Consider the following 24,180-nt stretch of genomic DNA (forward strand, 5'->3'; position numbering starts at 1 on the left):
GATCATGTAAAACGAACATTAGGGTGAAGACCTGAAGGTTCTCATGGAACAGTACCATGGCCAGAGTTAGAAGAGGAAGGGTTAACAGAAGAGAAACTTGGCAAAAACAAGTTAACTTGAAACAGAATGAATCACCATGAGGACTAAACATATCACGTTGATAGTTGGCTAAAGAAATAAGTCAAATCTTACAGGTGGGAATGAAAAGGCCGTGATGTAGAATGAAGATGGCTGCGGTTGACTCTTATGAAAGACCACTTTGTGGGAAGTTGGGAGTCTCCCAATAATGTGAGCGTTGAATAGTGCCTGGCATTCTGTGCAGAATAAGTGATAGTGTAATCCTTAGTCTGCAAAGGGGCTGGAAATTCTTGCCCATCTCACACTGGCATTCACCTCCTTTTCCATTTCTGCTTGATGAGCAAAATGGAAAATTCCAGCAAAACATTTTAACAAACAATGAATCAAGCTTTATTTCAAATGGCACCAAAGCAGTGGAAATAGCCTTAAAGAAACATTTTCATTTGCCTATTCTACCTCAAGAAGTCACAAAGGGGCCATGTGATCATGTGAGGTTGGCAGGTCAGAGTCTGGAGCATTAAAAGAATGGTGCTCTATCTAACCCGCGTTGTGCCTGCCCTGTGAGTGTTTGATGTGACAGGGTAGAATGAGCTTTACTCTGTTTCTAACCCTTGCTGTAACTGCCCTGGAGGAGGGAAAGGTGAGAGAGAAAATAGGGAACCACCGGCCAGTTAGCCTGACATCAATCATCAGGAAAACGCTGGAATCTGTTCTTAAGAAAATCATAACAATGCATGTAGAAAATCATAGTATGATCGGTCAAAGTCAATATGGTTTTACAAGAGGGAAATCATGTTTGACAAATTTATTAGAATTTTTTGAGGATGTCAGTTGTAGGATAGATAAAGGGCAACCCGTAGATATTGTATACTTAGATTTCTAAAAGCCATTTGATAAGGTACCACACTAAAGGTACACACACAGGATAAGGATGCAAGGAGTTGGGGTAATATATTAGCATGGATGGAGGAGTCGTTAACAGACAGGAAGCAAAGAGTCGGGATATATGGGGTATTTTCAAGTTGGCAGGCTGTAACTAGTGGAATGTCGCAAGGATCAGTGCTAGGGCCTCAGCTATTTACAATCTATATTAATGACTTAGATGAAGAGACAGAGAGTAATGTATCTAAGTTTGCTGACAATACAAATCTGGGTGGAAATACAAGCTGTGAGGTGGACACAGAGTCTGGAAAGAGATAGGGACAGTTTAAGTGAGTGAGCAACATGTGACAGATGGAATATGATGTGGGAAGGTATGAGGTTAATCACTTTGGTAATAAGAATAGAAAAACAGAATATTTTAGAAGGTGTGAAAGTTGTAAATGTTGATGTTCAGAGGGACTTGGGTGGTACCCGTACAAGGAACACAAAAAGTTAGCATGCACAAACAGCAAGCATTTAGGCAGACCAATGGCATGTTGGCTTTTATTGCAAGGGGACTGAAGTGTAAGAATAAAGAAGACTTGCTACAATTGTGCAAGGGTTTGGTGAGAGCATACCTTAGAGTGCTGTCTGCAGTTTTTGTCTCCATATCTAAGGATGTACATGCATTGGAGGATATATAACCAAGGTTCACTGGGGTGTTCACTGGGATGAGAGGGTTGACCTATGTTGACAGGCTGAGTAAATTGGGCCCCATACTCTCTAGTGATTTCACTGAAACATACAACATCCTGAAGTGGCTTGTCAGGGCAGGCATTGACAGGCCGTTTCCCCTGGCTGGTACTCTAAAACCCATGGACGCAACCTCAGGGTAAGGGCATGACCACTTAGGACTGAAATGGGAAGAAATTTCTTCACCTAAAGTGTTGTGAATCTTTGGACTTACCTACCCCAGAGAATTGCTGATACTCCATCCTTGAATATATTTGAGGCTAAGACGAGATTTTTGGTCTCAGAGAATCAAGGGATTATGGGGAGCAGGGGTAGAAAGTGGAGTTGAGAAAAAGGATCAGCCATAGTTGTGTTGAATGGGAAGCAGGCTCGATGGGCCATATGGCTTACTCCTGCTCCTATTTCTTATGGGCTGGATTCTCAGCTCGCCATGTGGGCACACGCCCGACATGCACGAGAGTGAAATAGCGTGCGATGGTATCGGGTGAGCCTCCCAATGTCATCACGCACTCACGCAATATTTCATATGCGGAAGTTGGCAGCACGTCCGCTGACAATTAAGAGGGCTGTTAAGCCTATTAATAAATTAATTAAAGTGAATTTTTCCCTGCCTGTCCAACCTTACAGTTGGTGGGTGGGTGAAAAGGCCAAGCAGCCTTTGGATTTTTGAGGAAACCTCATCCACGGAAGGGATGAGGTTTCCATTGTTAACTAAGAATAAAATAAAAAATTTTAAATCTAACTTTTAACATGTCCCTGCTCATGTGACAGAGTGTCATGGGGGACATGTTTACCTTAATTTTAAAATCTTTATTTTTAATGTTAGAAATCTTCAGCTCCCTGAGGCAGCTTTGTGCCTTCAGGGAGCTTTCACTGAGCGCTCGCTCTACTCCCACCCGGCCCTTCACCTCCCACCCCCCCTAACCCAGGCAGCACTGAGTGTATCAGTGCATGTTCCACGCTGGCTGGCTGCTAATTGGCCAGCCAGTGTGAAATCGCGACCAAGGCCCGATGGCGAGTGGTTGTCAGTTTTGCGGCCATTCCCGGGCCTGCCTGTCACGCCCGCCTGAAGTAAAAATCCTGTCCTATGTGCTTATGGGAGTTTTTGATGGGACAATGTAGAGGGATCTTTACTCTGTACCTAAACCATGCTGAGATGATTGGCCTCTGACAAGTACAACAGTTATGGCTTCAGGCAATGGAAGTTTTCATCTTTGACTTCAGGGCTAGGGCTTCTTTGTCTCAAACTCAATCAAATTCTGTTTTGATGTCGAGTGCAGATGTTTGATCAACTCTGGTTCAATAAGGTTTGCAGGAAAGTATATTACGAGCAGCACCAGGCATACCTAAAAATGAGGCAACCTGAAGCTACAACACAGGACCGCATGCATGCTAATCAGCAGAAGCAGCATGCTATAGACGGAGCTATGTGACCCCACAACCAACAGATCAGATTGATGCTCTGATTTGTTGGGTTCTGCCATCACTGAGGATCTACAAGATGTACTGCAGCAACTCTTCGAGGTTTCTTCAATAGCGCCTTCCAAACTTGTGACCTCTACCACCTTAGAAGGACAAGGGTAACAAATGCATGGGAACACCACCATCCGCAAGTTCCCCTCAAAGCTACACACCATCCTGACTTGGAAATATATTGCCCTTCCTTCACTGTGGCTGGGTCCACTTCCTGCAACTTTGTTCCTAACAGCATTATGGGTGTACCTACAACACATGGACTGCAACAGTTCAAGAAGGTGGCTCACCACCACCTTCTCAAGGGAAATTTAGATATGGGCAATAAATGCTTCCGCAGCCAGTGATGCTCACATCCCATGACCAAATTTAAAAAAAGAAATTTGAGACTTTGGAATAGAACTGTTATCAGGAGCCTGAGTTCCAAACTTGGCTCAGTAATGTTTCAGAATAAGTAGTAGGTCTATCAGTTCGCAACGTAAATCAGGATCTAATTTTCAACACTAATACTTTACTTCTGCTGGTTTTTAGGCAGAATACCTGGCCTCTTGTCAACCAACTCACCCATAGTCTCATCTTCCCAGTCCTTCAGCCAGGCTTCTAGATCTTAAGATCTAGACCTTAAACTTCTATCTGTCTTCTCACTAATGTGTTCTTATGGCTATTATCATCATGTCTACCTCTTCCAGAATATCCTATTAACAAATTGCTCTGGTTTATGGCCAGTGGAGCTGTTCTTTAGGAATTGTCTGCAGTTTTTCTCTGGTACAGTTGTTTCTTTCATTTTGCTGGTTCTTTGATCTACTCCAGTGACTAATGTTATTCTGGCTTCAAGTTTCAAATCTCTCTCTTCCCTTTCTGCCAGATCTGGCAGTTTGGTTTGCTTCAATCATTCTTACTGTCTGCTAATTCCCAGAACATTCTGAAAATTATAAATGGTATCTTGATAGGCCTGATGAATCTGGAGCCAACATATCCTTGCTCAGAACATCTGTAAATGATAGCTGCCAAACCTAACTTAACTAGAAAAAAGACACTACTTCCTGACTGTAATAAAAAACATTCTCTTTTTGATGCCTATTCAAACTTGTCTGATCACTGAGCTCCATTCTTCTTGGATATAAATCTCCTAGATCTCCTATAAGGAATGCTGAGCCTTTGGATTCATTATTTCACCTTTAATTCTAAACTTGATCACCCTGATAAAGACTGTCCCTCTGTACTGTTCAATTATTCTGGCCAACATCAGGTTTTGACTTCATTTGTTGGATTCTTCATACTCTTGACATCCAATAAAGTCTGTAATCCTGAGGGTATTCTTCGAAGCATATGAGAAAATGAGCCTTTCACTAAATACCTGGAAAACTAAGGTCCTCTTCCAAGTAGCTACCACACCTCCCCCAATCAATAAAAATAATTGGCAAGATCCTGGAAAATTTGGATCATTTTCCACATCTTGGGAGCCTCCTATCAATGAAGGCAGTCATAATCATTAATTATCAACTGCAATCTGCCAGCTCACAGCCTTCAGCCAACTGAGAAAAGTAGCATTTGAGGACCAGGATCTTAAATCTGAAACTATGGTCATGATTTACCGGGCAGCAGTGATCCCCACAACCTAGATGCTTTAGAGGCTCGGACAACCTAAAACAGGCATTTAAAAGCACTGGAGAAGTACCACCAGTGGTACCTTCTCAAGACCCTCTAAATCCTTGACAAGAAAGGTGGTCCAAGAGCAGTGTCCTCTCCCAAGCCAACATGCCTAGCATCAAGATGCTAATCATTCAAAACCTGCTCAGCTGGGTAAGACATGTCATGTGTATGCCTGACACCAGACTCCTGAAGCAGCTGCTCTACTTGGTACTCAGTCACAGCAGGAGACTCCACAGGAGGAATGCAGAAATGGTTTAGGGACACCCTCAAAGCATTCTTAAGAGGTCAAACATCCCCATCAACTCATGGGAGTCCTTGGCCTGTGACTGAATGAAATAGAGAAGGTATATTCAGGAAGGCACTGAACACAATAAAAGACTTAGTCGAGAACACACAAATGCAAAGTCGAGCTGTCGGAGACACTGCACAAATCTCCAAACAACTCATCTACCTTCAACCATCAATGCAAATTGCACATTGGACTTATCAACCATTGAACCAGAGTGGAAGCAAGTCTTCCTTGATCTCGAGGGACTGCCCAAGAAGAATAAACATCCTCAGATGCATTTGCCTAAACTTACCCCACTATATGCAGTATCTTAAATCACTTGTGCTCCTAGTCCTTCTTGGAAATGTGCTTATGTTCAGTCCATGTCTAAGAAAGGTAATCCCTCTCATCCTTCTCAGTCCTGCCCAATTGCCCTTATATTTGTTTTCTCTAAAGCGATAGAAACTGTCCTTGACATTATCTCAGCTTATCCATCCCCAATAGAGGCAAAGTAGGAGATGGTAAGAGAGGTGACAAAAGCTTGGCCACGAGAAGGGTTTTAAAGAGAATTTTAAAGGAGGAGAAGGCAGGGTGAGAAGTCACATGGATTAGCATGGGAATTTCAAAGCCGGGGACCTAGGCAGCTGAAGGCCCAGTTGCCAATGATGGAAAACAGGGTGGAGATACACAAGCATTGCGTTAGCTTCTGCAAATTTAACAAGCAGAATTCATCCCTTGGTCTGTTTACTCTAAGTCTTTTCACATTCTCCTTTGGTTTCAAATAGAACTCCCATATTTCCTCCATTGTTAAAGCTGTGTCATAAGATCAAAAGAAGTAGGAGTGGGCCATATGGCCCATCAAACTTGCTTCACCATTCAATAAAATCATGGCTGATCTGATTGTAGCCTTATCTCCACTTTCCCGCCTGCCCCTCATGACCCTTGACTCTCCTGTAGATCTAAAACCTGTCTAACGTAGCCTTGACCCAGCCTTCATTGCTCTTTGTGAAAGACAATTCCGAAGACTAACGACCCTCTGAGAGAAGAAATTTCTTGTTATCTCTGGCTTAAATAGGAGACTCCTTATTTTTAAACTATGCCCTCTTTCTTGATTTCCTCCATGAGGGGAAACATTCTCTCAGCATCTACCCTGTCAAGCCCCCTCAGAATCTTATATGTTTCAATAAGACCACCTCTTTCAGCCTTCTGAACTTCAATGATTAAAGGGCCAAGCTGCTCAATCAGGAATCAACCTAATGAATCTTCTCTGAACTACTCCTAATGCAAATATATTCCAACTTAAGAATGGAGACTAAAACTGTACTCTAGGTGTGGTCTCAACAATACCCTGGACAGTTGTAGCAAGACTCCCTTCCTTCTGGCCAACATTCCATTTGCCGTCCTAATTATTTGCTGTACCTGCAGGCTAACATTTTGTGATTCATGTACAAGGACACCCAGATCCCTCTGTACCTCAACATTGTGCAGTTTCTCCCTATTTAAATAATATTCTACTTTTGTATTCTTCCTGCCAAAGTGGTCAATTTCACATTTTCTAACATTATACTCCATTTGCCAAATTTTTGCCCATTGACTTAACCTATCCATATCCCTTTGCAGACTCGTTATTACCTCCTCACAACTTGCTTTCCTACTTATCTTTCTATTGCCAGCAAATTTGGCTAAAATATAGTCGGTACCTTCATTCACGTCATTAATATAGATTGTAAGTTGTTGTGGCTCCAGCACTGATCCCTGCGGCCTCCACTATTACAGTTTGCCATTCAGAAAATGACCCATTTATCCTGAGTCTCTGTTTCCTTTTAGTTAGCCATTCCTCTATCATGCTAATATGCCACCCACAACACCATCTTATGCAGTAACCTTTTATGTGGTACCTTATCAAATGTTTTTTTGGAAAGCCAAATATGCCATATCTACTGGTTCCACTTTATCCACTCAGTCACATCCCCAGTGAACTCTAATAAATTAGTCAAACACGATTTCCCTTTCACAAAACCATGTTGAATCTGTCTGATTTTATTATGATTTTCTAAATATCCTGCTACTACCTCCTTAATGTTGATTCTAGCAATTTCCCAATGACTGATGTTAGGCTAACTGGCCTATAGTTTCCTGCTTTAGTCCTCCCTCCTTTCTTAAATAAAGATGTAAGATATGCGGTTTTCCAATCCGTTGGGACCTTTCCAGAATTTAGTGAATTTTGGAAGATTACAGTCAATACATCTATAATCTCTGCAGATACCTCTTTTCAAACCCTAGGATGCAGGCCATCAGATGCAGGGGACTTGTCAGACTTTGTTTCCATTAGTTTTCTCATTACTTTTTCTCTGGTGATTATTTTAAGTTCCTTACTCCCCTTAGCCTATTGATTTTCTATTATTCTCGGGATGCATTTTGTGTCTTTTACTGTGAAGACAGATACAAAATACTTGATCGATGTCTCTACCATTGCTTTGTTTTCCATTATTAATTCCCCAGTTTCAGTGAGACTGCTCATTTTAGCTGCTCTTTTCCTTTTCATATACTTGTAGAAGCTTTTACTATCTGCTTTTATATTTCTTGCTAGTTTTCTCTCATACTCAAATTTCTCTCACTTTATTATTTTTTTAGTCATCCTTTGTTGGTTTCAAAAATTTTCCCAATCTTCTGGCCATCTTCGCAGCATCATATACTTTTTATTTCAATTTGATACTACCCTTAACTTCCTTATTTAGCCACAGATGGTGCATCTTTCTGGATATAAATGCAAGAATTTCTTTTTCTTTTATAAATTTTATAAATGGTGATCAGGTAGAACAAAGCCTAACTTGTAAAGACCTGATTTTAACGCTGTGTAAGTAGTAAGAATGGGGTGTTAAAATCAGGGCAGCATCCAGTTCACAAGATATATGTCCACTTTACTTCACGCAATGGCCAGAATCTTCTGAGCAGCGGCAATGATCATCAGATTGCAGCTTCACTAGTAAATTCCCCCCCAACTCGACGCTACTCCACATTTCTTGGAGGGGGGAGATGATAGTGTTGTGACCAATGCAGTTGGTAAAGCGGAGTTATTTTAAAAATCCCAGAGGGAAACTTTGAACAACTGTCATAACCTATAATTTTAAGTGTTATGTTTAAGATGCGACCTTAAATTCAGGAATCAGACCATCAGTTCTCGAGGCTTTACATTAAATTAATTAAAACATTTTACTAATTTACACAGGTTTAAGTGTATATACACATGGCTACAAATCACTACTATCACAGCTTTTAACAAATTCCCAAACTTGTCTCCATTAAGGCAACAACAACCCATAGACTTACCAAACACCAGGCAAAGCATTTTCACCTTACGAATTCAAAATTAGGTTCTTTCCACTGTGGAGCCAGTTGGAGGTTTGCAGCTGCCTTTTGATCTTACATTACCTCTCCCCAGCACACCCAAAAACTACTGAAGTTATACCTACCACCACTGATTGAATTCAAATTCTCATTGTCTCACCAGTCTCTTTGAACTTTACCTTTTAACAATGAAACCCCATTCATTGTACCAATTTTATTAATAATATAAACATAAGGCTTGGTGGCTGCTAGATAGGTGTCAAGCTTTGACACCACTTCTTGAATGCTGTATTCAAAAAATGCAAATACATTCTATCTCTCTGTTTACATCTCAAACTAGTACATATCAAAGCACCCAGACTAGCTCACTTTAATCCAATTAAGACACACCTGCAGAATAAACCTCTATTTTAAAAGAAAAATATTTTCCAAAATATTATATACATTAATAGCTTCTTAACAGTGGTCAGACAGGTCGGGGGACTAGTCAGGAGTAGTCAGGTCCAGGGGGTTGACAGGTCAGATCGGGGGGTAATCAGGTCAGGTTAGCAGATAAGTTGGGTTGGGAGTTCAGTCAAGTTGGGGTTCAGTCGGGTCGGGGGTTTATTCGGGTCAGGTGGGGTTGCAGTCAGGTTGGGGGTTTGGTTGGGTCAGGGTTCAGCCGGCTCGGGGGTTCAGCCATGTCGGGGTTCAGTCGGGTCGGGGGTTCAGTCGGGTTGGGGGTTCAGTTGGGTTGGGGGTTTATTCGGGTCAGGTGGTGTTCAGTCAGATTGGGGGTTTAGTTGGGTCAGGGTTCAGCCGGGTCGGGGGTTCAGCCATGTCGGGGTTCAGTCGGGTCGGGGATTCAGTCGGGTCGGGGGTTCAGTCGGGTCGGAGGTTTATTTGGGTCGGGTGGGGGTTCAGTCAGGTTGGGGGTTTAGTTGGGTCAGGGTTCACCGGGTCGGGGTTCAGGCGGGCTGGGGGTTCAGCCGGGTCGGATTCAGTCGGATCGGGGGTTCAGTCGGCTAGGGGCTCAGTCGGGTCGGGGTTCAGTGAGGTCAGGGTTCAGTCGGATTGGGGCTCAGTTGGGTCAGGGGTTTATTTGGGTCGGGTGGGGGTTCAGTTGGGTCGGGGGTTTAGTCGGGTCGGGGTTCAGTCAGGTCGAGGTTCAATTGAGTCAGGGGTTTATTCGGGTCGGGGTTCAGTCGGGTTAAGGTTCAGTCGGTCCGGGGTTCAGTCAGGTTGAGGTTCAATTGGGTCGGAGGTTTATTTGGATTGGGCTTCAGTCAGGTCGGGGTTCAGTCGGGTCAAGGTTCAGTCGGGTCGGGGTTCAGTTGGGTCGAGGTTCATTTGGGTCAGGGGTTTATTCGGGTTGGTGTTCAGTCAGGTCGGGGTTCAGTCGGGTCAAGGTTCAGTCGGGTCGGGATTCAGTCGGGTCGGGGGTTTATTCGGGTCGAGTGGGGCTTCAGTTGGGTCGAGCTTCAGCTGGGTCGAGGGTTTATTCGGGTCGGGGTTCAGTCAGGTCGGGGTTCAGTCAGGTCAGTGTTCAGTCGGGTCAAGGTTCAGTCAGGTCAGGGTTCAGTCGGGTCGGGATTTATTCGGGTCGGGTGGGGGTTCAGTTGGGTCGAGGTTCATTTGGGTCGGGGGTTTATTCGGGTCAGGGTTCAGCCAGGTCGGGGTTCAGTCAGGTTGGGGTTCATCAGGTCAAGGTTCAGTTGGGTCAGGGTTCACTCAGACTGGGGATCAGTCGAGTCGATGTTCAGTTGGGTCGGGTGTTTATTTGGGTCGGGGTTCAGTCAGGTCGGGGTTCTGTCGGGTCAAGGTTCAGTCAGGTCAGTGGTTTATTCGGGTTGGGTGGGGGTTCAGTTGGGTCGAGGTTCAGTCGAGTCGGGGGTTTATGCGGGTTGGGTGTTTTGTCGGGTCAGGGGCTCAGTCGGGTCGGGGTTCAAGTCAGCTCGGAGTTCAGTTGGGTTGGGATTCAGTCGGGTCGGGGTTCAGTCGGGGGTCAGGCGGGTCGGTGTTCAGTCGGGTCGGGGGTCAGTCGGGTCGGTGTTCAGTCGGGTCGGGGGGTCAGTCGGGTCGGGGTTCAGTCGTGTCAGGGTTTTAGTTGTGTCTGGGTTCAGTTGGGTTGGGATTTAGCCTTTTAGGTGTTTAGCCGGGTTGGGGGTTCACCAGGTCAGGTTGTGATTAGTTGGGTCAGGGGTTAGCCAGGTCTAGTTGGGCCAGGGGTTGGTCGGGTCATGGGTTAGTGAGGTCAAATCGGGGTTAGTCGGGTCAGGGGTTAGTCTGGTCGGGGGTTAGTGGGGTCGGGGATTAATGAGGCCGATGCTTAGTGGTATTGCGCGTTAATGGAGTCAGCGGTTAGCCAGGTTGGGAGTTAGTCAGGTCAAGCCAGGTCCAGGATTAGGCTGGTTGGATTGGGAAGGGAGTTACATCAGGCCACTTGGGTTAGTTGGGCTGTGTCAGTGGAGGTGTTCGGGGGTTTGGGTGTTAGTCAGGTGTTCCAGGTAGTCAAGTCAACTGGCTCGTCAGGTTGAATCTGGGGGCGGATAGTCTGTTTGGGCCTGGGAGGGTAGTCATGTCAGGCCTGTGGATTAGCTAGGTCAGGGAGAGTAGTCCTGTGGCTAGGAGGTTAGTTTGGTCAGAGGTTAGTGGGTTTTTGGGGGTGTGGTTTGGTTGGGTGTTGGTGGATAGTCGGGATGTCGGGGTAATTGGGGAGTTGGGCGAAGCTGGTGGTAGGGTGGTGGGGTGCTTCATGGGGGTGGTCAGTGGGGTGTTAATTGGTGGATCAGTTGTGTAGATACACAGTTTTTGAATTGGTTTTAACCTGTCTAATATTTCCTGGGTAACTATCTAGGATCAGCCTAAAGTCTGAGTTAAGAGTCAGAGACATTTATGAAAGGATCTGGGGAGCAGGGCGATTATCCCAGAAAGTAAAACATCCTGGGCAAGTCGCATGGAGGTCTTTCACAGGGTCCCAACGTGCATCTTCGATCATACATCAGGTCTCAGACGATCAGGAGGCCAGAAGATTTGGCCCATAATTTCGCAGGGCTTTTTTACCCAGCAAAGGAGGCCTCACTGACATAGAAAAGTTAAGCTCTGATAATGTCATTCAAACCCAGAGGCTAAATAACCCTGAGCCAAATGCACACACTGCAAGTTGTACCTGGGGTAGCATGTGAGAATGCTTCAGCAGCACAAGGGCCCTAGGTAAACAGGTGAAAGTTTACCTCATGGAACAGAAGGGATAGGAGTGATCCCACAAGTACCTGGAGGAATCCTTGGGCCTCAGCTGCCCTGGGATTCCTTCCTGCTTCCCTCTTAATGCATCTTGGACTTCACCCATCCCATCGATAGGCTTCTCCTAGGAACTGTTTCCTTGGGTCCTTATAGTGATCTGTAGCCATTTGATTTCCCACTACTGCCTTCAAAATCTTTCCAGTTTCCAGTGCGAGTCAAGCCTGGACACCAATAGACACCAAGATATAACCTGGCCAGGTTCTCGCATTGGCAGGTCTTAATGCAAATTCCCATGCATGGGTTTTAACGTCAGTGCTTACCAACCTGAAAATTGAAAAAATTGGAAATGTGAGTTTGGAATCCAGGGAAAGAGTGAAACAGAGTCGGCCAGAGTGATGAGTCTTTCATTCAATAGAGCAAGGATGCAGAGGAAGAGTATGTGAGACAATGAACTTAGTTTCTAATGCCACAAACACATTTGTGGCTTGTTCATTCTGTTTAATTTCAGCTCAGTCTAGGACTCTTTGTATCTAGGTCAGATTTCAAATAGAAACAAAACGGATAGTGGAAGAATATCAGATGTAGCTGATCCAGAGTAATAGGATTACCAGATATTGCATAAGCAGTTAGGCCAGATCTCTCTATAATGGGAATGTAGTGAATTGGGTTATTAGAATGTTGAGCTTTGATCTGTATTTTTCTGTAATGTGAGTAACACATTGGAATGTTATCTTTGGAAGGGATTTCTACACAATCCCACTGAATGGGAATAATTTATTAGAATGTTTTGCTTGGATCTGATTGGGATTTCTGTTGACTCCTGGCTGACAGTGGTGGTGTTGGGTATCAGCTGTTGAAGCAGACTGCAGCTGCTGTTTGTTAAAATTTATTTTACATCCCTTTGTATGGTAGAAATTATAGAGTATGAAACTCATGCCTGCTGCCTGTGTGATTCATACCACAGATGTTTATTGTGTGATACTTGGTATCCAATGGCACAAAACTCATTCAAAACTCTGCTGCCTATGTCCTAACTCCCATCATATCTTATTCACTCTTGCACCCTTTGCTCAAGGATCTATAATGGCCCCAGTCTGTCACCTTGATTTTGAAATTTTTATCCTTGCTTTAATATATCTCCTTTGTCCCTGTGTCTGTAACCATCTCCATTAGATTCAAGGTTGTTGTGGAAAAGGACAAGGATGGGCCAGAAAACAGTTCTGAATTGGGGGAAGGCCGATTTTAGTAAGATCAGATATGATTTGGCCGGGGTGGACTGGGAGCAGCTACTTTTAGGTAAATCTGCGTCAGAGCAGTGGGACTCATTCAAGAAGGAAATAGGGAGAGTACAAGGCCAACATATTCCAGTAGAAACAAAGGTTGGGACCAACAAATCCAGGGAACGCTGGATGTCGAGGGACATACAGGATTGGATAAAGAGAAAAAGGGAGGCTTATGGCAGATACCGAGGGTTCAAAACAGCGGCAGCCCTAGAGGAGTATAGAATGTGTAGGGGGAAACTTAAAAAGGAAATTAGGAGAGCAAAAAGAGGGCATGAAAATGCATTAGCTGGTAAAATCAAGGAAAATCCAAAGTTATTTTACAAGTACATTAAGAGTAAGAGGATAACTAGGGAAAGAGTAGGTCCCATTAAGGACCATAATGGTAATTTGTGTGTGGGGCTGGAAGACGTAGGTAGGGTTCTAAATAAATACTTTGTGTCAGTGCTCACAAGTGAGAGGGACGACTTGGGTATAGAAATCAGGCAGAAGGACTGTGGTATAATTAAAGAAATTAGCATAGAAAGGGAGGAGGTACTAAGTGGTCTGGCAGGCTTAAAAGTAGGTAAATCTCCAGGCTTGGATGAAATGTATCCCAGACTGTTGAGTGAGGTAAGAGAGGAGATAGCAGGGGCACTGGCAATAATTTTCAATACCTCTCTGGCCACAGGAGAGGTGCTAGACTGGAGGACAGCCAATGTGGTACCATTATTCTCGAGGGGAGGAAGGGATAAACCAGGGAACTACAGGCTAGTCAGTCTAACCTCAGTGGTGGGGAAACTATTGAAAGCAATTCTGAGGGACAGAATTAATCTACACTTGGAGCGACAGGGATTAAACAAGGACAGTCAGCATGGTTTTGTTAAGGGGAGGTCATTTCTGACCAGGTGTGTAGATGAGGGCAGTGCATTTGACATAGTCTACTTGGACTTCAGCAAGGCTTTTGATAAAGTCCCACATGGGAGACTGATTACAAAGGTAAGAGCCCATGGGATCCAAGGTAATTTGGCAAATTGGACCCAGAATTGGCTAAGTGGCAGGAAGCAGAGGGTGATGGCCGAGGGGTATTTTTGTGACTGGATGCCTGTGTCCAGTGGGATTCCACAGGGATCGGTGTTGGGTCCCTTGCTTTTTGTGGTATATATAAATGATTTAGACTTGAATTTAGGAGGGTTGATCAGTAAGTTCACGGATGATACGAAAATTGTTGGGGTGGTAAATAGTGAAGAGGATAGCTTTAGATTACAGGAGGATATAGACGGGCTGGTCAGATGGACTGACCAGTGACAAATGGAATTTAATCTGGATAAGTGTGAAGTGATGCACTTGGGCAGGACAAACAAGGCAAGGGAATACACGATGAATGGTAGGACCCTGGGAGGTACCGAGGATCAGAGGGATCTTGGTGTGTATGTCCACCGGTCCCTTAAGGTAGCAGGACAGGTAGATAAGGTGGTTAAGAAGGCATATGGGATACTTGCCTTTATTAGCTGAGACATAGAATATAAGAGCAGGGAGGTAATGCTGGAACTATATAAAACACTGGTTAGGCCACAGCTAGAGTATTGCATGTAGTTCTGGAATCTGCATTATAGGAAGGATGTGATTGCACTAGACTGAGTGCAGAGGAGATTTACCAAGAGGTTGCCTGGGTGGAGAGTTTTAGTTATGAGGAGAAATTGGGTAGACTGGGGTTATTTTCCCTGGAGCAGAGGAGATTGAGGGGAGACATGACTGAAGTGTATAAAATTATGAGGGGCATAGATAGGGTAGACAGGAAGGAACTTTTCCCCTTGGTGGAGGGATCAATAACCAGGGGGCATAGATTTAAGGTAAGGGGCAGGAGGTTTAGAGGGGATGTGAGGAAGAATTTTTTCACCCAGAGGGTGGTGGGAATCTGTGATCACTGCCTGAAAGGGTGGTAGAGGCAGAAACCCTCATAACATTTAAGAAGTATTTGGATGTGCACTTGCAATGCCATGGGCCTAGTGCTGGAAAATGGGATTACAATAATTAGGTACTTGTTTGACCAGCGCAGACTCAATGGGCTGAAAGGCCTTTTTCTGAGCTGTAGATCTCTGTGACTATGACCTCCATTGCCACAATGTCTGAGATCTCTTGTGCTCTTCCAATTCTGGGGTCTTGCACATCTCCAATTTTCACTGCTCTGCCATTGGCTATCTTGCCTTTAACTATCAGCTCTAAGTGCGGGATTCCCCACCTCTGCCTCTCAGAAACCACAACAACTTGCCCTTCCCCTGGGTTCCTACACTATGGGGCTGGAATCAGCCCCAGGGCAGTTATGAGTCTGAGCCATTCCATTGGGACCCTGTGGATCAGCCCTTCCCCTGGGGCCCTGCTGCTGCATTTCCTGATACTGGAAATGCTTTACAGCTAGTGAAGTACTTTTGAACTATAGTTACTGTTGTAATTTAGAAATTGCAGCAGCCAATTTACACACAGCAACCTCCCACAAACAGCAATGTGATGATCTGTTTTTGTGATGTTGATTCAGGAATAAATATTGGCCGGGACATTGGGGAGAACTCCTCTGCTCTTCTTTGAAATAGTGCCATGGGATCTTTTATGTCCAGCTGAGAGAGCAGACCAGAGAGAGAGAGTTGGTTTAATGTCTCAAATGAAAGACGGCACCTGCAACAGTGCAGCACTCCCTCAGTATTGCACTGGAGTGTCAGTCTTCATTATGTACTCAAGAGACTAAGGCCATGATGTTCTGGCCTTAGCACAACAGGTCCCATCATGGCAGATGAGCCAGCCGAAGGTCCATTGACTTTGGCGGGACTGGAAGATCCCACTAGCAGAAGGGGCCTGAAAATTCCAGCCTAATATAGGCAAGCTTGAAGACCAAGTATGCTGCAGGGGCATTCCCCTTTCCCTCAACCACTTTGGGTGGATCCATTCCATTCCCAGTTGCAGAACAGCTCTGCCTTCATCTCATTGCCTCCTTTATCAGCTTTTCATGATCATGTTGCTGGAGAGTCTATCACTGGTTGTCCTGAGAAGCTGGTGATGAGCTGCCCGCTTGAGCTACTGCTTTAGTACAGCTGAGCAGTTTGCTTGGCCACTTCAGAGGGAAATTAAGAGTCAACCACGCTGGTGTGGGACTGGAGTTACATGTAGACACAGACTGGGTAAAAATAGCAGGTTTCCTTCCCTAAAGGACATTAGTAAACCATTTGGGTTTATACAACAATCCAACAGATCCATGGTGACTTTTACTGATCCTGGCTTTTTATCTGGATTATTTCTAAACTCAATTCTCAAACAACCACTGTGGGATATGAAGTTATGTTTCTGGATTATTAGTCCATTGACATAGTCACTACACTAACATAGCCACTGAAACACAACTGAATGGCAATACAGAAAACCCGATTGTCTGGGTGGCTTTAGGGTAATTTTTGAACTTGTCACACCCAGCCACTAAGACCTAATGGGAAAATTCAATGTGATGTTCATAACTTTCCAACTTTTCTAACTTGTCTGTTACTAGTGCCAGTCACTGAGCAAGTGACATCCCTGGACAATGCAAAGGATAGCCCAGTTTCCAAAAGTCACAGGCTCGTACTTTCCACAGGAGGCCTGTCCTGATTATTCCATTTCCTCCCCCCCGCCCCCCCACCATTCCGTAACTTCAGTGTAACACCAGAGTTCACCTCAGAACTCATTCAATGAATCCATGTAGTGATGGGTCAGTGAACATGAGGCCATCACAGTCTAAACCAATGCCTACATCAGCAGAAAGATGGTTCTGTTATTGTGAATAACGGTGACATTCTGTTTTAACAGGGAGCATATGGGACAACAGAGAACAGTCCAGTTACATTTCAGGGATTCCCAATGGATGAACTGACCCGGAAAATAGAAACAGTTGGTTATGTTTCACCTCACGTTGAGGTAAGAATGTTCAGTTAGTTCCTGATGAACCGTATAAGTCAGATTGGCATGGGTTCACTTCTCTCTTCTCTCTCTCTCCATATACTCTTATCTTCTACCTCTTTTTTCTCTCTCTCTCCTATTCTCTGCTTTTGTCTTCTTACTCTTTTCCTTTGCTCTTTTCCACTCTTGTTCTTCTCCCTTCTTGTTCTCTCCCACTTTTGCTCTTTCACCCTTTCTGCACTTCTTTTATCACTGTTTCATTCCCTCTCTCCATCTTCTCTCATTTCTCTCCCTCTCACTTCTTATTCTTCTCTTTTTCTCCTTTTCTCGCTTTCATTTTTCTTCTGGTGCTCTCTCTCTCTCTCTATATATATGTCCTTATCACTACTTACTATCTCTCCATCATTTTCTTCTCTGATTGGTTTTATATTACATCGGACAACTCTGCCCACAGTATTGATGAAGCCTATTGCCCTGGCTCTTGGTTGTGAATGAGGCACCAATTCACTTCCTCAGGTCCTGTCCAGCTCTCTCACCAATCAAAAGTTGAGCTCAGCTTTGACCCAGTGCCACAGTCCCCATTGGCTGTGGCTCGCCTTGCTAGGATGTAGTGTTGTATCAAAGATCATGTAAAGCAGATTGCTGCAGTTATTCTTTCTTCCTGGTTGGTCACACCGATATCAATCCTTACTAAATGGCCATTTGCTTGCAGAAATCTCAATGGCTTGTATCGACCAGGGTTGCCAACTCAGCTTGGATAGATTTTATCAAATGACATTCCACCCCATACTCCAGTCATTGGGCATCCGGCATGCCAGTCTTCACAGGCGATGCTTTCTTGGGCCAATGGGAAAGCAAACCTACTCAGTCAAACAGCCTTTTCTTTCCAATTTTAATATTTTTATAGCTAACATAGGTGATTTTAATCTGCATATTGACTGGACAAATCAGATTGGCATGGAAGACAAATTGGTTAAGTGCATCAGGGATTGTTTCTTAGAGCAAATCGTTGCAGAACCTACCCAGGAACAGGCTATTTTAGATCTAGTAATGTGTAATGAGGTGGGATTAATAAGAGATATTGTAGTTAAGGATCCGCTAGGGGGTAGCGATCACAACATGGTAGAATTTCAAATATAGTTTGAGGGCGAGCAACTTGGATCTCAAACCAGTGTCCTCAACTTAAATAAGGGCAATTACAGGGGTATGAAGAAAGAGTTATTTAAAGTGGGCTGGGAAAATAGACTGAAGGGAAGGTCAGTGGATGAGCAGTGGCAGACATTTAAGTAGATATTTCATGTCATACAGCAAAAATTTATCCTGGTCAAAAAGAAGGACTCGATAAGAAGGATGAGCCCCCCATGGTTAACAAGACGTGGTCGAGGAAAGCATCCAATCAAAAACAAAGGCATACAAAGCGGCAAAAACTAGTGGTAGGCCAGAGGATTGGGAATTCTTTTAGGAACCAGCAGCGGATGACTAGAAAGCTAATAAAGAGGGAGAAAATTGATTATGAAAATAAATTGGTAAGAAATATAAAAACAAATAGCAAGAGCTTATACGGGTATATAAAAGGAAAGAGAGTAGCTAAAGTGAGTGTGGGACCCTTGGAGAATTGATAACGGGGAACAGGGAAATGGCACATAATTTAAACCGATATTTAGCATCAGTCTTCACGGTGGAGGACACTATAAACATCCCCGAGATATCAGATAAGCAAGGAGCTAATGGGAGGAAAGATCTTGTAACAGTGTCTATCTTGAGGGACAAAGTATTTGACAAACTAATGGGACTAAAGGCAGACAAGTCACCAGGACCTAATGGCCTACATCCAAGGGTTTTAAAGGAAGTGGCTGCAGACATAGTGGAGGCATTGGTCGAAATATTCCAGAACTCACTAGATTCCGGGAGGGTTCCAGCGGATTGGAAAACCGCTAATGTGATGCCTCAAGAAGGGAGGGAGACAAAAAGTAGAAAACTATAGGCCAGTCAGCCTAACATCTGACGTTGGGAAAATGCTAGAGTCCATTATTAAGGAAGAAATAGGACATTTAGAAAAGCTTAACCCAATCAAACAGAGTCAACATGGTTTTGTGAAAGGGAAATCATGTTTGACAAATTTGCTAGTGTTCTTTGAGGATATAACAAACAGAGTTGATAAAGGGGGACCAGTAGGTGTAGCGTATTTGGATTTCAAAAAGGCACTTGATAAGATGTCACATTAAAAGGTTGTTCCACAAGATAGGAGCTCACGGTATTGGGGTTAATGTATTAGTATGGATTGAGGATTGGGTAACACACAGAAGAAAGAGAGTCAAGATTAATGGGTCTTTTTCAGGTTGGAAAGACATAACTCATGGAGTACCACAAGGATCAGTCCTAGGGCTCCAATTATTTACTATCTATGTTAATGACTTGGAGGAGGGGGCAGAGTGTAATGCATCCAAATTTGCTGAAGATATAAAAATAGGTGGCAAGGCATGTTGTGATGAGGACATAAGGAATCTGCAAGGGGATATAGTCAGGTTGAGTGAGTGGGAAAAAAACTTGGCAGATGGAGTTTAATGTAAGAAAGTGTGAGGTTATGCACTTGATGGGAAAAATCAAAAGACAGACTATTATTTAAATGGAGAGAGACCCCAAAAAAGTGCAGCACAGAGGGATCTGGGTGTTCTTGTGCATGAAACACAAAGTTAGCATGCAGTTGCAGCAAGTAATTAAGAAGGCAAATAGAATTTTGGCCTGTATTGCTAGGGGGTTGGAATTCAAAAATAGGGAAGTCTTGTTACAACTGTACAGGGTGTTGGTGAGGCCGCACCTGCAGTACTGTGTACAGTTTTGGTCCCCATATTTAAGAAAGGATATTCTGGCATTGGAGGCAGTTCAAAAGAGATTCACTAGGCTGATTCCTGGGATGAAAGGTTTGACTTACCAAGAACGGCTAAAAAGATTAAGCCTTTATTCATTAGAATTTAGATGAATGAGGGGTGATTTTATTGAAACGTACAAGATTCTGAGGGGACTTGACAGAGTAGATGTTGAGAAGATGTTTCCACTACTGGGGGAACCTCGAACTAGGGGACATAGTTACAGAATAAGGGGATACTCATTTAAAACTGAGATGCGAAGGAATTTCTTTTCTCAGAGGGTAGTGAATGTCTGGAACTCTCTACCTCAGAGAGTTGTGGAGGCTAGATCACTGAAAGTATTTAAAGAGGAGGTAGATAGATTTTTGAAATAATGGGGAGTTGAGGACAATGAGGAATTGGCATGAAAGAGGAGTTGAGGCCTGGGGCAGATCAGCCATGATCTTATTGAATGGCAGGGCAGGCTTGAGGGGTCAAATGGCCTACTCCTGTTCCTATTTCTTATGTTTTTAACATACAAAAGGATGAAAAGGGAAACAAAAATTTCTTTGTGATTGCTCGCAGCTGTGTCCTAGAGATTAATCTTCAATTCCTTAAATGTCCAGCCCAATCCTAGAAGATTGGCAACACAAGGATTTAGGCAATGCATGAAAGCAAATTCCTTGCTCTAAAAAACACATGTGAAATTCAGATATTCATTTAGGGGAGATTGCCACATACTACTCCTCTGGCCTTATATCATGGCATTCTAACCTGTGTTACAGGCTAAAGTTGTGAATCCCCAAACTGAGGAACTCCTTCCTTTGAACACACCGGGGGAGCTGTGGATCCGCGGATACAACGTTATGTTGGGATACTGGGATGAACCAGAAAAGACAAAAGAATGTATCACAGCCAACGGCTGGTATAAAACAGGGTGAGTCAATTCTGCCTGGCTTGCAGTAGGTATTGAGAGTTCCTGGATGGTTGAATGAACAGTCAGCCAGCCTGTTGTGATACCAAGTTATTCAGACCAGGTTAATCACAGAGTTCATGTTTAGTCTCGGTCTTGGCCTATAATGCTTGATATCCAGGACTTTGGACAGAGGTGGACACTGGGTAACAACAACCATAACCTGTCTATATAAAGCACTTTGAACATGATGGGCAGAATTTTGCCCCTGCCCTGGGCAGGCCTCACTGGCTTGGCGGCGGGCAGGCAGCCAATCGCCGCCACCGAAATGGGCCCCGCCGCCATTTTAAGTGGCAGGGCCAATTAAGGCTATACACTTCCTGTACAGTGGGGGGGGGGGGGGGGGGGGGGGGAGGAATTCCCCAACTGTCAGAGTGCGCTCTCTCACGCATGCACGCGAAAGAGCGCACATCTCTCTGAGACTAAGTGCTGCCTCAGGGAGATCACTAACAGTGTTCCAAACTTCAAAAATAGAACAATAAAAAAATTATTAACATGTCCCCCTTATGTGACAATGTCACACGAGATGGGACATGTTAATAAATATCACTAAAACTTTATTAAAGTTTTTTAAAACAGACATGAAACCTCATTCCGCCGCCAGTGGATGAGGTTTCATGTTTTTTCAGAAGCCCGCTGGGGCTCCTGGCCTGCCCGCCAGCCTTAAGGTTTGACGGACAGGGCCTTTAATTATCTTAATTATCCTGTCAATGGCCTTAATTGGCTATTGACAGGTTGGCGGGCGGACAGCTGATCGCACTGTCCGCCTGCCTTCCTGAATATTTAAATGGGGCGGGATGACACCGGGGGTTCCTCCCAACGTCATCCATGTCATTTTCACATCGGTGAGTGGGCCCCGCCCCCAGCTCGCCGACGGAAAAGTTCTGTCCAATAAAATAGGGGCTTTATCAAGCAAAACCCAGCAACAGAGAAATGTATGTTGAGATGAATGTGGAGAAGCAGATTGAGCTAATTTATTCCAAGTGCAGAGTCTTCTGGAATATAGGCTAAGCAAGAATCTGCATATGTACATACATGCGCTCAACACCAGTAACTGAGAGCTGGGGAGCAGTGAGTATGTGTGCAGTCCTTGACTTGTAAATAAAGTGTGCATTTGGAACATACCCTCTCATCACCATCATTGCAAGTGCCAGAGATAGAAACCCTGTCATAGAGTCATAGAGTTATACAGCGCAGAAACAGGCCCTTCGGCCCATTGTGTCTATGCCAGCCATCAAGCACCTATCTATTCTAATCCTATTTTCCAGCACTTGGCCCGTATGCTATGGCATTTCAAGTGCTCATCTAAACACTTATTAAATGTTGTGATATCATTTATGATATTACCCAAAACCCTCATTTAGATTCCAGCCTGTAACTTAGTCCCAGATATTTGATGATCTCTGGTTATCCACTAACCTTGTTATTGTCATTTCCCCCTGCATCATTTATTTAATTAAGACATTGACCTCTACTGAGATGTCCCTTTAGGAATACTGAAGTCAGTTGTAGCATTAGTAAACTCACCATGGCTGAGAACAGTCAACTGAGCCCTGACCAAGAAGTAAAGCTGAGGCATCATGTTCCATGTGACTCAAACACACATTGACTTTACCAAGGGAAAGACAATAGCCCCCACTCTCCTGTAGTTCATTGCCCCACAGAAAGCCAGCAGTCAAACTGATTGCTGATGATTTTAGGTCAGATTTGGATAAGCAATGTTAACTAAATGGTTCTGTACTTCCAGTGATATTGCCACACTCGACCCATATGGTTACTGTCGGATTGTCGGTCGATGCAAAGACATGATCATCCGTGGAGGAGAGAACATTTACCCCACAGAAGTAGAAGAATTTCTGCACACACATCCCAAAGTACATGAAGTCCAGGTAAGTGACTGGAACTACAGACTGTACTAATGGAGGCATTGTATACCCACTGGCAGCAACTCTCACAGGTTGGGCCACTGACTATATGAGTGGAGGAGTAGTATTATCAATGGGACAAAATTAATTACCTCATGGAAAACATGGTTTAAAAACTGAGAACCAGCAGGGATGTATTAAAGGCAAATTGTGTTTAACTAACATGATTGAGTTCTTTGATTAAACATTAGAGTGTTGATAAAGGCAGTGTGGTTGGTGTTGTTTGTATGGACTTTAAAAACGCATTAAATAAAGTACTACAGAATAGACTTGTTAAAATTGAAGTTCATGGAATTAAAAGGACGGTGGAAGTGTGGATACAAAATTGGCTAAGTGACAGGAAACAGTGTAGTGGTGCATGGTTGTCTTTCAGACTGGAGGAAAGTATACAGTGGTGTTCCCAGGATTTGGTATTTGTATCACTGATCTTTTTTAAATATATTAATGATCTGGACTTGGGTACGGGGGGCTCATTTCAAAGTTTACAGCCGACACAAAGCTTGGAAACGTAGCAAACAATGAGGTGGATAGTAAATTAGGTGAGGCCTGACCAACCTGTGATAGTCAGGGGAACATAAGCAGGCTGGTAAAATAGGCAGACAAGTAGCAAATGAAAGTTAATGCAGAGCACTGTTTTTGTATACATTCATGGGATGTGAGCATCACTGCTAAGGCCAGCATTTATTGCCCAGCCCTAATTGCCCTTGAGGAAGTGGTGTTAAACTGCCTTCTTGAGCTGCTACAGCATTTAGTGTAGGTACACCGCAGTCCTGTTAGGGAGGGTGTTCCAGGTTCTTGACCCAGTGACAATGAAGAAACAGTGATAAAGCTCCAAATCAGGATGGTGTGTGAGTTGGAAGGGAACTTGCAGGTAGTGGTGTTCTCGTGCACTGCTGCCCTATTAGGTGGTAGAGGCTTGCAGGTTTGGAAGGTCCTGTAGTACATCTTGTAGACAGTACACACTGTAGCCACTGTGCGTTAGTGGTGGAGGGTGTGAATGTTTAAGGAGGTGGGTGGGGTCCTGATCATGTGGGCTGCTTTGTTCTGGATGGTGTCAAGCTCCTTGAGTTTTGTTGGAGCTACACTCATCCAGGCAAGTGGAAAGTATTCCATCACACTCCTGACTTGTGCCCTGTAGATGATCAAAGTGATGCACTTTGGCAAGAAGAATGAGGAGAGGAGGGGCAATATGAACTGAATGGTACATTTTTAAAGGGGTACAGGAACAGAGAGATCTAGGGGTTCACAGACAAGCTGTTAAAAAGCATTTGGGATCATGGCTTGATGAATAGAGACAAAGTACAAAGCAAGGAATTTGTGTTAAAACTTTCTAATTTATTGATTGGGCCTTAGTTAGAGTATTGTGTCAATTTTAGGCACCATACTTCAGGAAGGCTGGAGGTTTACTGGAGTGGTACTAGGTATAAAGTTAAATAGAGAGACTAGAGAAAGTTCTTTTGAACTGTTCCTTTAGATTGAAAAATTGCACTTGTTACTTTGCTGTTTAAGAAATTTAACCAGGGTATTATAGACCAGTTAGCCTAATATCTGTAGTTGGGAAATTGGGAGAGTCTGTAATTAAGATTAGGATAACGAACAC

At 43.9% G+C, this 24,180-nt stretch overlaps 1 protein-coding gene across 1 annotated transcript in view; it reads left to right on the top strand.

Moving 5' to 3' along the window:
* Positions 1-24,180, top strand: part of acsf2 (acyl-CoA synthetase family member 2) — a 245,048-nt gene that overhangs the window by 209,406 nt on the left and 11,462 nt on the right. The window contains exons 11-13 of the mRNA XM_041216824.1: positions 16,747-16,854; positions 20,468-20,619; positions 22,403-22,544. Of these exons, the coding sequence (XP_041072758.1) occupies positions 16,747-16,854; positions 20,468-20,619; positions 22,403-22,544 (402 nt within the window). The remainder of the gene's footprint in view (positions 1-16,746; positions 16,855-20,467; positions 20,620-22,402; positions 22,545-24,180) is intronic.

This window comes from Carcharodon carcharias, chromosome 22 (genome assembly GCF_017639515.1).
Source record: "Carcharodon carcharias isolate sCarCar2 chromosome 22, sCarCar2.pri, whole genome shotgun sequence".
NCBI classification, from domain to species: Eukaryota; Metazoa; Chordata; class Chondrichthyes; order Lamniformes; family Lamnidae; genus Carcharodon; species Carcharodon carcharias.